This window comes from Pistacia vera, unplaced genomic scaffold (genome assembly GCF_008641045.1).
Source record: "Pistacia vera cultivar Batoury unplaced genomic scaffold, PisVer_v2 Contig588, whole genome shotgun sequence".
Taxonomy (NCBI): Eukaryota; Viridiplantae; Streptophyta; class Magnoliopsida; order Sapindales; family Anacardiaceae; genus Pistacia; species Pistacia vera.
Genome location: NW_022196432.1, coordinates 222,955 through 237,481, shown reverse-complemented (window position 1 = coordinate 237,481; position 14,527 = coordinate 222,955). Strand labels below are relative to the sequence as shown.

Genomic DNA, 14,527 nt, shown 5'->3' with positions numbered 1-14,527 from the left:
ATCAATGGGCCACATCCCGGTCTCCCACTATCGCAAGCTGACAATCGACAACACCTAGCCTCCATTGTTGAAGAGGTTCTCTTTATTATAATTTGATATCGTGATTTTGACTTATGAATAACCAAGTCAATCATAAGAGTATAGCCGTTCATTTGTTATCCATTTAAGTTTCAGCTTTCTTCATAGGTTGTCCCTGTTTATTAACACCCCGTTCCATTCCAAACAAGCTTAAAGAAATTGTGTTGATAAAGAAAGAAATCAATTAAAGTGATGGGAAGTACTGGATCGAACCGACGATGCTTCAGGTTTCCTTTTGCAGCCTTATTGATGATCTTATTCATCACCACTAACATGTCGAGAGCGGTCGCTTTTGATGTTATCAACAAGAATATTACCTCATTCAGTGTTTCAATCGGTGATGGAGAAGAAGAAGAAGAGCTCTTGATGGAATCCGAAGTGAGTCGAAGGCTTCTTGCAGGCTCCGGGGTGGGACATATTTCTTATGACGGTTTGAACAAGCCAGCAGTTTGTAATGCAAAAATTTATGGCAATTGCATTAAGCCCCTTAGTGGGGATAATCGCCCTTGCACTTACTACAATCGTTGCAAGCGTGGAAGCAGCTAACTGGTTATGAATGTTTGAGGGATCGCAGAAGGCCATGAAGTTTTCAATGAAGCACTAAATAATCCTGTGTTTTATAGTGCACAGATGATAAATACGTGTGTAAGTTCCCAGAAATTGAAGATCAAGAGAAATGTATAATTGATGAATATTTACTTTGTAATTTACAGTAACTGTGAGATGTTTGTTTGTAATATTTTTTTCTCCACTCTTTGTTATAATATTATTTCCCTTCAAACTAAAGTAAGATCGGAAGCAGCTCCATGTCAAAATTCTATACAGAGGATCACGAAAAGACAAACGATGAATTAGGCATAATGAACCTGCACCTTAAACATAGTTAATGCACCTTCATTAACCCTTAAAGAGAGTCATTGTATATCAACATTTTAAGAATTCTTTGGGTAATACAGATGAAATATACAGGGTAATTAAAATTTCTTCTTTTTAAGTAGTTGTAGTCTAGATAAATCTGGATCAGAAAATATTGAGCTTTACAAAAAGCTTGGCAACCATCTTCCGTTTCCTAGAAGGTAGAAATTTCAACACGCTGAATTTTCAATTACGTCAGAACTTGACAGATTTGGCTGCAAATCGTATGGACCCTCTTTCAGCCTCGCTGTATATTCTACTCCGCTATCATTGAAATTGCTTGGAGATTATTCACGATTGGCCCGACTTAAAGTTAATTATGTAATGCTCTCAAATTGACCAAAGACTCTTAGCCTGAAAACGAAACTGACTGGATTATCAATTTATGCCACTAGTAACATTTACTGAGCTTCAAAATTTTCTCAACATTCGGTCCAGCTCTGAATTTTAACCTGATCATGTTCACCTCCATTCTTGACCTTTTCCCTCTCCTCTGTCTCCTCCTCTCTGCGAGGGCCACTGCCGAAAACTCTCCTCCATATGTTCCTACTGATACTATATTTCTCAACTGTGGAGAATCGCCAAACACCGCACACAAAATTGATGGGAAGAACTGGGATGGCGATGAACACTCCAAATTCTATCCCTCCAACTCCGGAACCAACTCCTTTGTATCCAGAGCACCTTACCAAGATCAATCTGTTCCCGCAGTCCCTTACATGACAGCACGTATCATTCGCTCCAATTTCACCTACACCTTACCCGTCTCTGCCGGACAAAAATTCCTCCGCCTATACTTCTATCCCGTTCCATACTCTGGCCTTGATATAACCACTTCCTTCTTCTCCGTCTCCGCAAATAATTACACTCTTTTAAACAACTTCAGCGCCTATCTCACTGTTTCCGCCATGGATCCTCCTGTTGCCGCCATGATTAAAGAATTTGTCATCACCATTTCGGAAGAGCAAATATTGTACCTAAACTTCAATCCATCTCCAAGCTCATTGGCGTTCATCAACGGTATTGAGGTAGTTTCGATGCCAGAAAATTTATATGTCAAACAAAATGATATCCCTATCACTTTTGTTAACAACAGATGTACGTTCTTCTATTTCGATCAACCTGTCGCTCTCGAAACAGCTTACAGGCTAAACGTTGGAGGTCTACATGTTTCCAGCGCCCAAGATACCGGCATGTTTAGGGATTGGAATAGCGATTTGGATTACATAGATCCCCAAGTTCGTGGTACCACGCCTTTTCTGTCTAATGCTACAATAAAATACACCTCAGACACTCCGGCATACGTTGCACCGACGATTGTCTACACCACTTCCCGTACAATGTATCCTGATTCTAATGTCAGCAAGAATTATAATCTTACATGGATCTTCTTAGTTGATCCGGGGTTCAATTATCTTGTTAGACTCCATTTTTGCGAGACCATGAAGGAGATCACTCGAGAAAATCAACGAGTGTTTTCTATATTCATCAATAATCAGACCGCGTGTGACGATGCGGATATAATCCACTGGGCTGGCGGTTCCGGGATTCCGGTATACAAGGACTTCGTCGTGTTAGTTCCAGCTCAAAACACTGGTAAGCAAGTCTTCTGGCTCGCCTTGCACCCCATGTTGGACCTGGATCCATTACCAAAGTACGCCAATGCTATCTTGAATGGTCTAGAGATTTTCAAATTAAACAACTCTAATGGCAATCTTGCTGGACCAAACCCTGATTGGAAGCCGAAGCCTAATCCACAACAACCGCAGCCACGTTCACCGGAGAGAGCAAAGAATATAAGGAGGTTACTAATTGTTATTATTATTGCGGCTGTGTTTATTGTTGCTTTTTCATTTTCACTTCTGTGTTTCATCGTTTTACGGCGGAAGTGGAAGGGAGGTAAAGAATCTGCTTCTGGGACTACTAAACAGACCAAATCATCATGGGGTCCAATCTCTTACACCAAAACCTCCGTAAATACCAACGCTTCGTCACTACCTTCCGATATCTGCCGCCGATTTTCAATCGTTGAAATCAAAGAGGCCACATCCGATTTCGATGACCAATATATAATTGGCTCGGGAGGATTTGGCCAAGTGTATAAAGGATATATCGATGATGGGTCCACAGCAGTGGCGATCAAACGGTTGAATTCATCATCCAATCAAGGAATCCACGAGTTTCACACGGAGATTGAGATGATCTCAAAAGTTCGCCACCTTCATATCGTCTCTCTGATAGGTTACTGTGTTGATTTCGGCGAAATGATTCTTGTTTACGAGTACATGTCACGCGGCAACCTCAGAGATCATCTCTACAAAACCAAGAACCCTCCTTTGCCATGGAGTCGCCATGAAAACATACGTATGCATTAATTGTGCATTAAGAAGTAGTTTGAGAAAAAGTAGAGAACTGTTGTGAATGATGCTATTTAAAAGTAAAGATGAATGAGAAAAAATCTAGAATGGGTTGCTGCTTTGTAAACTCCACCCGGGAAGTCACGAAGCTAGTGGGTTGGTGCTTTGTGAACTCCACCCGCCGTGCTCGTAAGATGAGGCCGTGACATCAAGTGAGAAAGATGAGAAAATATGAGAAAGAAAGAGGAAAGAATGAGTAGAAGTCACAAAGAGCGAGTGGTGCTTTGTGATCTCACTCAGCCGCTGCCTCCAGTAAGATGGGCTATGACATAAACAAAAAGTTAATAGAAAGAGAGCTATGTGAAAGAGAAACAGAAAAAGAAATAAAGGAGAGGAGAAGAGTGTAAGGAAGAATTAAGAGAAAGAGTTACGGGATAGCGAGTAGAGGATTTACTTACTGAGCATTTTTTGTGCTCACCCCGTTGTTAATCTTTGTGTTTGCAGGATCAGGTGAGGACGCGGTCGGATGGGCATTGGCAAGCGAGGAGCAATAGCTACACTATCCACTGTTTTTGTGTAACTTTTAAAAATGATACCTTACTTTGTATAAAGAATGATTATATGTATTAAAAGAAATTTCGGGCCATTTACTTTTGCTAATATAATGCATTTTACTTTATGTATTCTATGAGTAACCTAGTATGAAGCAGTATTACATTTTGGTATCAGAGCCGAGATTTTAGGATTTGACAGTGTACTATGCCCATCGCTCCGATGTCCGAACCGACTGTGTGAGTTAATTCTTTCCTTACTATAATGTTTCTCGAATTGATTAAATGTGGTTGTTTTGTAGATGAGGCGTAATACCCGAAAGCGTGGTAAAAGTGTGATAAATGAGGGAACCTTCTAACCCACCAGAAGGTGCCCCCCCTCCCTTGGATGAGATAGAATTCGGGGAATTGTACAACAAGTTATGGCAAAAAGCCAAGGGAGGTTGGGACCCCCTTACAGGTACACAACCAACTAATGTAGAAGAGAACAACCGGTACCTCCCCTAGTACAGAATAGAGTTGAACCGATTTATGGTCTTCCCAATCAACATCACCTTCAAGTTTAAGGGTACTACGGACCCGGTAGTAGCAGAAGAATGGTTTAGATCAGTAAAGTACCACAGCTTGTTTCCCATGACAGACCGGAGAAGATCCGATATTGTAGTTTCTCATTTCGGGGTGATGCCCGAATATGGTGGGAATTAATAAAAGAATTTATCAGCTTGCAGCAGGAGACTAGTACCGTGAAAGAGTACTCAGTGAAATTCAACTCCCTTGCAAGATTTGCACCTGGAATAGTGAGTACCCCAGCATTGAGAAGAGACGTTTGTACATGGGTTGAAGCGGAGATAGCTCGGGATAATGACAGAGTTCTGATCCCCCTCGAACTTATAGTGAGGCATTGAGGCGACAATGAGGGCGAAAATATTTGAGACAAAATTCCCCCAGTAGGTTCCTCGACAAGGGACCAAGTGAGCCATCTTCCGCCCTGTAGAGAGAGAAATTTGAAGGTGTAAAAGGCAAAGAAATGAAGAATAATAAGAAGAAGTTTCAGTCTAGCCAGAATAAAGAGATTGAGGATGTAGCGGCCTAGGACGGAAGGATTCTCTTTGCTCTAAATGTGGGAGGAACACCCAGGAGAGTGTCTGAGGGACCGAGGGTGTGTTATCATCAACTGTCGTCGAAAGCGAAGACGACACACATCAGACGTTTGGGCGCATTTCGACAAGTTTTACGAGACAGAAAATGGCGCTCAAGTCAAGAAAGCAAGATGCAAATATTGTGCAAATGTTTATAAAGCTGATTCAGGTAATGGTACTAGTACTTTAAAAGGCATGCTATAAACATATTAATCAACATGGAAATGAGAAAGTAATCAACTCAAATACTAATATGGGTACTACTTGGCGTTATAATTCTGGATGTTATAGGGACAGTTAGCTTTATTTATTGCTGCAGCTGTACAACCTATTAATATGGCGAAGATAAATATTTGAAAGATTTGTTCAAATTCATTTTTTCCAGGATTTAAAAGTTATTCTAAAACTGCAACTAGAAATGATTTATATAAATTAAAATGTTTTTAAAAAATGAAATTAGAATAAAAAATAAATTTCATACTTGTCATATTAGTGTGGCCTAACTGCCGATATTTGAGTGGTAGAGCTAACAAAAATTATATTTGTGTTACTAGTCATTATTTTGATAATGAATTAATTAAATAAACTTTTATTAGGATTTAGATTAAGGTGTGGATCATAGTGGTTTAGAAATCTATAATAAAATTGTTGAAGTTTTAGAAGATTATGATATTATGATAAAATGATAAGTTTAACTTAGATAATGCAAGTTCTAATAGTAAAGCTATAGATTTTTTCAAACTAATTATCCTTATATAACAATTTGAAGTTTTTTTCACCAACGTTGTGCTGTCATGTTATTAATTTAATTGTGAAAAGTGGTATGAAAATTAAAAAATATTGATAGAATTAGGGAATCTTTAGCTTGGATTACTGGTAGTATAAAAAGAATGCTGAATTTCAAGAAGCTTGTATAAATCAAATAGTCTCCTAGAACTTTTGCATTAGATATGCCTGTTAGATGGAATAGTACTTATTTAATGCTGATTCATGTTTACTTTATGCTATATAATTAGTATTTTGTAGCAAATAATAGAGGTCCTCATTATTTGGTTGAAAATGATTGGAAGATAGCTAAAGTATTTCATTCTTTTCTCAAATGTTTTTACCAATCTACTTTACAACTTTCGGTGTGTATTATCCTACTAGTCCGTTGGTAATACATACAATTAAAAATTTCTGATTATTTACAAAAAACAGAGACAATGAATTTTAAATGGACCAATAAAGGCAATGAAAAAAATTTTTTGAAATATTGGGAACCATTCCTTTTCTTTATTGTTTTATGTGCATATTTGATCCTAGAATAAATTAGCACGTTTAGAAAATGGTTTTGACAATTTAAGTGAAAATTTACAAACCGAATCATTGTCAATCAAATAGGAGAGGTAAAAAATAGTCTTTTCGAAGTATATTCCAATATGAAAACAGGTATGGGAACCCGCAGTCGAAGAAGCGAAATATCCAGAGAAGTTGTAGCAGAGAAATAGCAAATGAGACTTATACTCTTGGAATGCACTGAATAGGCCGAAGAGGACCCGAATCCGAAGCACAGCCGCAGCCTCCTCTTCAGAAGCACCACCACCAACAACAACAAACAACTAACTACTGTCCTCCATGGAGTTGCAGAGTAATGAACTTCAAAAATATTTGGCAACCCCCGAAATGTTTTCAACAGGTCACTTTGATATCTTAGAGTATTGGAGAGCAGAAAATGTATTTTTCCGGTATTATCAGACTTGCCTTGGATGTTTCGCTGTTCCTGTCTCAACGTCTCACACAAAAACATTTAGTGCAAGTGGAAGGATTTTAAATGAAGGAGGACTAAACTTGCTCAAAATGATTGAAGTCCTCACATGTCTTCGAGATTGGGAACGATCGCGCCATCAAGATCAATACGAGGTTATCGACAATACTTTAGTAGAATCGTTTCAATTTTGTAAATAGATGATCAGATGAGGAAGTCCTAGTGAACCACCCCCCAAATTAGTTTTGAAAATGTAATTTGTAAATTAATTGTCAATTATTGCACTCTTTTTTCTTTACCAAGTTTTTCTCCCATTGGGTTTTTCTTGGTTAGTTTTTAACGAGGCAATAATTGTTATAATTTTTTATTTATTTTTGATAAATGAATAATTTTCTTATATTATAATTTTATTGTATCAAAATTGAATTAATATTTGAAATATTAACAAACAAAAAATTGAATGAATTATTGATATTTGAAAAAGTATTTAAAACATTATATTTATAATTATTATTTGAAAAGTTAAATAAAAAAAAAAAAAGGAAATCGGGCTACCCGGCCCAGCCCGCCACTTAACCCGGCGGGTTAGGGCTGGCAGGCCGGCTGGGCCAACCATTTTGAAGAAAATGGCGAGCCTAACCCGGCCTGCCTTTGCTGGCGGGGGGGTTAGGCCCGGCCCGCCAAACAAGTAACCCGTCGTGGGCCGGGCCGAGCGGGCGGGCGGGTCACTTTTCCACCTCTATTAAATAATCCAATCATTAAAAATTAAATGGGTCCACCGGTTATGTGTCACTAGCACTGGTCCCTTCCCTATCAATGGGCCACATCCCGGTTCCCACTATCGCAAGCTGACAATCGACAACACCTAGCCTCCATTGTTGAAAGGGTTCCTTTATTATAATTTGATATCGGTGATTTTACTTTGAATAACCAAGTCAATCATAAGAGTTAGCCGTTCATTTGTTATCCATTTAAGTTTCAGCTTTCTTCATAGGTTGTCCCTGTTTATTAAACCCCGTTCATTCCAAACAAGCTAAAGAAATTGTGGTGATAAAGAAAGAAATCAATTAAAGGGATGGGAAGTACTGGATCGAACCAGCGATGCTTCAGGTTTCCTTTTGCAGCCTTATTGATGATTATTCATCACCATAACATGTCGAGAGCGGTCGCTTTTGATGTTATCAACAAGAATATACCTCATTCAGTGTTTCAATCGGTGATGGAGAAGAAGAAGAAGAGCTCTTGATGGAATCCGAAGTGAGTCGAAGGCTTCTTGCAGGCCCGGGGTGGACATATTTCTTATGACGGTTTGAACAAGCCAGCAGTTTGTAATGCAAAAAATATGGAATTGCATTAAGCCCCTTAGTGGGGATAATCGCCCTTGCACTTACTACAATCGTTGCAAGCGTGGAAGCAGCTAACTGGTTATGAATGTTTGAGGGATCGCAAAAGGCCATGAAGTTTTCAATGAAGCACTAAATAATCCTGTGTTTTATAGTGCACAGATGATAAATACGTGTTAAGTTCCAGAATTGAAGATCAAGAGAAATGTATAATTGATGAATTTACTTTGTAATTACAGTAACTGTGAGTTGTTTGTAATATTTTTTTCTCCACTCTTTGTTAACATATAAGTTTTTCTCTCATTTTGGATGGTTTGAGAAATAAATAGAATGATAATTGAATTAGGGTTTGTTTGTGCACAACTAATGTTTGATGAAATGCCTAAGTGAAAAAATGTTACCAAACTGTCCCGTCACAGCCGTGACTTTCTAAGTGACTTTTGGGCATCTTACACATTGAACTGGGTTTAGACCAAAACATAAAAGTTGTAGCCCTGTCTCTAAGCTTTAAAACAAGACCAAAACCATATTAGTCAGATATGTATAACTCAAGTTATGTCTTCTTGAGTGTGACCTATGCGGAATGACTATCTTGATGCAATATTGCATTTGTGCATTTCATAAGTGCATTAAGTAAGAAATTTTAAGCATGAACCATCCTTATGCATTAATTGTGCATTAAGAAGTAGTTTGAGAAAAAGTAGAGAACTTTGTGAATGAGCTACTTTAAAAGTAAAGAGAATGAGAAAAATCTAAGAATGGGTTGCTGCTTTGTAAACTCCACCCGGAAGTCACGAAGAGTGGGTTGGTGCTTTGTGAACTCCAACTGGAAGTTACGAAGAGTGGGTTGGTGCTTTGTGAACTCCAACCGAAAGTCACGAAGAGTGGGTTGGTGCTTTGTGAACTCCACCCGGCCGTGCCTCCGGTAAGATGAGGCCGTGACATTCAAGTGAGAAAGAATGAGAAAATATGAGAAAGAAGAGAGGAACAGAATGAGTAGAAGTCACAAAGAGCGAGTGGGTGCTTTGTGATCTCTACTCAGCCGTGCCTCCAGTAAGATGAGGCTATGACATACAACAAAAAGTTAATAGAAAAGAGAGCTATGTGAAAGAGAAACAGAAAAAGAAAATAAATGAGAGGAGAAGAGTGTAAGGAAAGAATTAAGAGAAAGAGTTACGGGGATAGACGAGTAGAGGATTTACTTACTGAGCATTATTTTGTGCTCACCCNATGCCACTGATGATGATGATGATGACATGTTTAGTGGTAGTTGGTCAATTAGACAGCTGTCAGGATCAAGGAGCACGATTAGTAGTGGTGGAAAGAGTATGACCCTACATGATGATAGTATCTTCTCGGAAATCATGAATCCGAAAGGAAGGTAAAGTGTGTGAACTGTGAGAGTTGGACCTGGATTTAGAATTGAACTGGGCTGGATCCGTATTTGCATGTCTCTGGACCGGGTTTCTTGGGTCCTCGACCCGACAGGCCTTTTTCGCCATGGGAGAGTATAATGAGTTTTTGTATATTAATGTGATTATTTTCCTTTTAATTTAAAGAGATGTGAATCAATATTGTATGTCACTATTCACTACATTAATGGTTTTTTAAATTAGAGATGAATTTTCAGTAGGAATAAATTGTTAGGGGTGAGCATAGGTAAAGGGTAGGATCGGAACCGTCGGGTACCCAACCCCCTTCCTGAAACCGACCCCATTAGAGTCCGGTTCTGGTTCTAGAAAATTGGAATCGAGAATTCCCAGTTTTGGTTCCTACAATGTTGGAACCAAGAACCGGAACTAGAATTGAGGCCCGCGTACCCAAATAGGAACTGGACTGGATTATAATTTTTGTAAACTATTGGGGAAATATGTAATTTTGGGGTGTATTTGTCATTTTTTTTAAAAAGTAGTGGGATAAAAAAATAGCCCAGGTGCCTAGAACCAAAACCAAAACCAAAACGTATGTTTCAGGTTTCGGTTCTAGGTTTCTAGGAATGGATATTGGTCAGTTCCGATTTTGATTCCAAATCTTAGAAACCAACCAATTCCGGTTCTTTCAAAAGGTATTGGATATTCGAAATCGATTACCCCTAAGAATAATATTTGTTTACAAAATAATCAACTAATATTAGACGGTACAAAATAATCAACTAATATTAGACGGCGTTAATAATTTTCTTTTAAAGGTTTTATCGAATAACAATCAATCTGTCAGATATTTGAAATAACAATTTATCCCTCTTCGTTCACTAATGCACATTATTCATTGTACATTTATATTAACAGTAAAAAGAAAAAAAAAAAAAAAAAAAGATAATTGAGACCTCTATATTTTGGATTTTATATCTCAAACATCAAATNTTCGGGCCCATTTACTTTTGCTAATATAAATGCATTTTACTTTATGTATTTCTATGAGTAACCTAGTATGAAGCAGTTATTACATTTTTGGTATCAGAGCCGAGATTTTAGGATTTGACAGTGTACTATGCCCATCGCTCCGATGTCCGATAACCGACTGTGTGAGTTAATTCTTTCCTTACTATAAGTGTTTCTCGAATTGATTAAATGTGGTTGTTTTGTAGATGAGGCGTAATACCCGAAAGCGTGGTAAAAGTGTGATAAATGAGGGAGAACCTTCTAACCCACCAGAAGGTGCCCCCCCTCCCTTGGATGAAGCTAGAATTCGGGGAATTGTACAACAAGTTATGGCAAAAAGCCAAGGGAGAGTTGGGACCCCCTTACAGGTACCACCAACCACTAATGTAGAAAGAGAACAACCGGTACCTCCCCTAGTACAGAATAGAGTTGAACCGATTTATGGTCTTCCCAATCAACATCAACCTTCAGAGTTTAAGGGTACTACGGACCCGGTAGTAGCAGAAGAATGGTTTAGATCAGTAGAACGTACCACAGCTTTGTTTCCCATGACAGACCGGGAGAAGATCCGATATGCTAGTTTCTCATTTCGGGGTGATGCCCGAATATGGTGGGAATTAATAAAAGAATTTATCAGCTTGCAGCAGGAGTCTAGTACCGTGAAAGAGTACTCAGTGAAATTCAACTCCCTTGCAAGATTTGCACCTGGAATAGTGAGTACCCCAGCATTGAGAAGAGACAAGTTTGTACATGGGTTGAAGCCGGAGATAGCTCGGGATATAATGACGAGTTCTGATCCCCCTCGAACTTATAGTGAGGCATTGAGGCGAGCAATGAGGGCGAAAATATTTGAGAATAAAATTCCCCCAGTAGGTTCCTCGACAAGAGGACCAAGTGAGCCATCTTCCGCCCTGTAGAGAGAGAAATTTGAAGGTGTAAAAGGCAAAGAAATGAAGAATAATAAGAAGAAGTTTCAGTCTAGCCAGAATAGAAGAGATTGGAGGAGTAAGCGGCCTAGGACGGAAGGATTTCCTCTTTGCTCTAAATGTGGGAGGAACCACCCAGGAGAGTGTCTGAGGGACCAGAGGGTGTGTTATCATCAACTGTCGTCGAAAGCGAAGACAGACACACATCAGACGTTTGGGCGCATTTCGACAAGTTTTACGAGACAGAAAATGGCGNCTATATTTTGGATTTTATATCTCAAACATCAAATCTAAACAAAAATTTTGCTACAAAAATAATACTATATCCAATAAAATTTGGTGCTTATATTTATTAATAATTGTAATTTTGTGCTATATAAAATCCAAGAAGCACACTGTAATTTGCCAGTAAAAACATATTTAGGTCATTCTCGTACATTTTGTTGCTGCCCCGAGTGAAGAAGAAGATGAGCAGCAACAGGCGTGGCCCTCCGAAGCACCAAAATCAATACGCCTGGAAGCCAAACGCCGGTGTTAAGATAAACGAGAAAGTAAGCATCATCAAAGCAACAACTTTTTGTATTCTAACATCATCAAATCAATAAACTTTGTTTCATGTAGGAAGTCGGTGGCAAACTAAGACCTTACTCTGAGATAACGGGAGTTTGTCAACGATGTAAAGAACAGATTGATTGGAAACGCCGTTACGGCAAATACAAACCTCTCACCGAGCCCGCCAAATGGTCCGTGCCGTTCTGTTTCGTTCTCTTCTCAATTTATATGTTAACGCATTCAAGTTTAGTATTCGTTTAAGCCTGTAGTAATTGTCAATGTGATGATCTGCAGTCAAAGTTGTTCAAAGAGGGCTGTGCGTCAAGCATATCATAGTTTGTGCGCTGGTGGGTGTGCAAATTTTTTTTTTTTATATATTTTAGGAGTATGTATTAGTGAAAAGAGGAAAACTGAAGTTTTTCCTTCGTGGGTATGCTGTTGGTTTAGGTTGTGCAAAGGAGCAAAATGTATGTGCAAAGTGTCGATGCCGTGTGAAATGTGTAGTTGGAAGGTTTGTCTGATGTTCATATATATATATTTATCATTTTATGATTGAATTGATTAATACGTATTATATCTAGAAAAATAAGCAATTGGTTTTTGAGAATATTGTTATGCTTAAAGTATTTTGTGGGATCCTTTTTGTAGAGACCTTGCTGAAGTAGAGGCTGAGCAAAAGATGCTTGAGGAGGTTGGTTGTGTTGACTATGTTTTCTCGTCACAGTTACTATAAACTTTGTTTTTTAGTATTGGAAACAAACAGGTTTGTTGATTTTATTACAGGCTATTAAAAATGCTCGAGAAAGGGATCGGAGGACCATTTTACGTGCTGTAAGTTCCTTGATGAATGCTCTTGATACTAATATTTTGGTTAATTTTTGTAGGGTGGAAAAAATGCATTTCACTTGCCATAGAATATGCTTGCGGTTGACTTTATGAATTCCTTTTTTAGTACAGAACTTCCCTTTTAATGAAAATTGATTGATAAGTTATTCATATTGCTGGTGGAAAGTTAAATTATAAACCTCTAGTGCATTTGAGGAGATTCGGATTATTAGTACATTCAAGTTTAGAAGGAATGGACATAGTTATGATATGCAGAATTGAACATGTACGTTTCAAGGGTCAATAAGAAAGAATTTTCAGTATCTTTCGGTTGCAAATTCTCAAAAAGTTGGTGAACTTAAGAGGTTGGATTATTAATTTTAGCTTTATGAAGGTGTTTGCATTATCATATCATTTTGTACTCGTGAACTTTTGTCTTGGAATATATGGGCTTCTATTATTTTCTTTCCATTGTATTTGGGTCAAGTTTTTCCCTAGTTGCGCTTGATACTTGCATGCATGTAGAATTGTGTTCAAAACATTATACATAGAGTGACCGCATCAGTAAACCTGAAATCTGTTAGATCCTTTCACATGGTTGTATACCCTTCCCATTAGCAACACAATTGAACTTCCTGAGATTTTCTCTTCCCTTGTTAATTTTTCTTATGTGATACATATATACTGATCCTATTTATTGTGACAGATGGATAAAGGTACATCTAATGATTCTGAGAAAACCCCAGCTAACAAAAATAAGGTTGGTGAATTATTTCCCACTGCATCCCTTGACGAATATGCTGCCAAAAGCAGAGGTTACAAAGGCAGCAATGATAATGATGGTGATGGCATCAATGAAATCAATGATAAAGATGATAATTTTGTTGATGAAAATGATGATGTTGATGATGAAGATGAAGCCGGTGATGGTGATCTTGATAAGGAAGATCAAGGTGATGGTGATCTTGATAAGGAAGATCAAGATAATGTCGAAGATGGGGATCGAACTTTTAACTAAGAGAAGTGTAAACTGTTTCACAGTGCTGCTTATACTATTTGGATGGCCTCCACCCAACAACAGAGGCTACGACGATTGTAGGTTCCATTGTTTGAGTGATGTGCTAAAAGAGATCTTATAAAGTTTCAGATTTCATTTCTTCTGTTTAGGATGTTATTTCGTGGAAATGGTGCGTATTGTTGCACTGTAAGTTTTGCTCAATGAAAACTTTGTATGCAACATGAATCAAGAAGTTCTGAGTGACCCACACCCATTCTTAATATTTGTTGTCTAATTATTCTGTACTAGAACTTACATGACACAAGTTACTTAATAATTGAAATTATTATGGACATGTTATTACACTTTCCTATTTGTTGTAAGGGAATTTGGCTTTCATCTGTTTCTAGACTCGAGAATAATGGTCTTGCTCGTGCTGCTATAATTTAACTTTCTTATGTAACTATCTTTGTTCTAGAAATTCTATTCTGAGTATTTATCTATTAGAAATGAGAAAATCCAGTAGAGAAACAAAACAATTGTGGTAATCACCCTTAGAAGCTTTGTCAGTGATACTTTAATAGTAATACTGGGGCATGGAAATCTCGATTTTATTTACTTGGGTGAATCATTACTCACCTGTAGTCCTGTACATCTACGGCAGATGGTTATTTTAAATTATACTTGTCTGATCAACATCAAATAGTGTATACAAA

At 38.0% G+C, this 14,527-nt stretch overlaps 2 protein-coding genes across 3 annotated transcripts; both read left to right on the top strand.

The window, feature by feature from the left end:
- Positions 1-1,162: 1,162 nt before the first annotated feature.
- LOC116109703 (putative receptor-like protein kinase At5g39000) lies at positions 1,163-3,368 on the top strand. Its single transcript, XM_031395928.1, has one exon. The coding sequence runs from the start codon at positions 1,452-1,454 to the stop codon at positions 3,366-3,368; it is 1,917 nt and encodes a 638-aa protein (XP_031251788.1). The 5' UTR covers positions 1,163-1,451.
- Positions 3,369-11,831: 8,463 nt separating this feature from the next.
- On the top strand, positions 11,832-14,166 carry LOC116109714 (pheromone-processing carboxypeptidase KEX1). Of its 2 annotated transcripts, XM_031395939.1 has the most exons (8): positions 11,832-11,988; positions 12,059-12,180; positions 12,284-12,336; positions 12,437-12,500; positions 12,638-12,680; positions 12,773-12,820; positions 13,521-13,767; positions 13,798-14,166. In XM_031395939.1, the coding sequence occupies exons 1-8, from the start codon at positions 11,905-11,907 to the stop codon at positions 13,830-13,832; spliced, it is 696 nt and encodes a 231-aa protein (XP_031251799.1). In that variant the 5' UTR covers positions 11,832-11,904; the 3' UTR covers positions 13,833-14,166. The 2 variants fall into 2 exon arrangements, with proteins under 2 accessions (XP_031251799.1, XP_031251798.1); XM_031395938.1 differs by having other exon boundaries at positions 13,521-14,166.
- Positions 14,167-14,527: the final 361 nt, after the last annotated feature.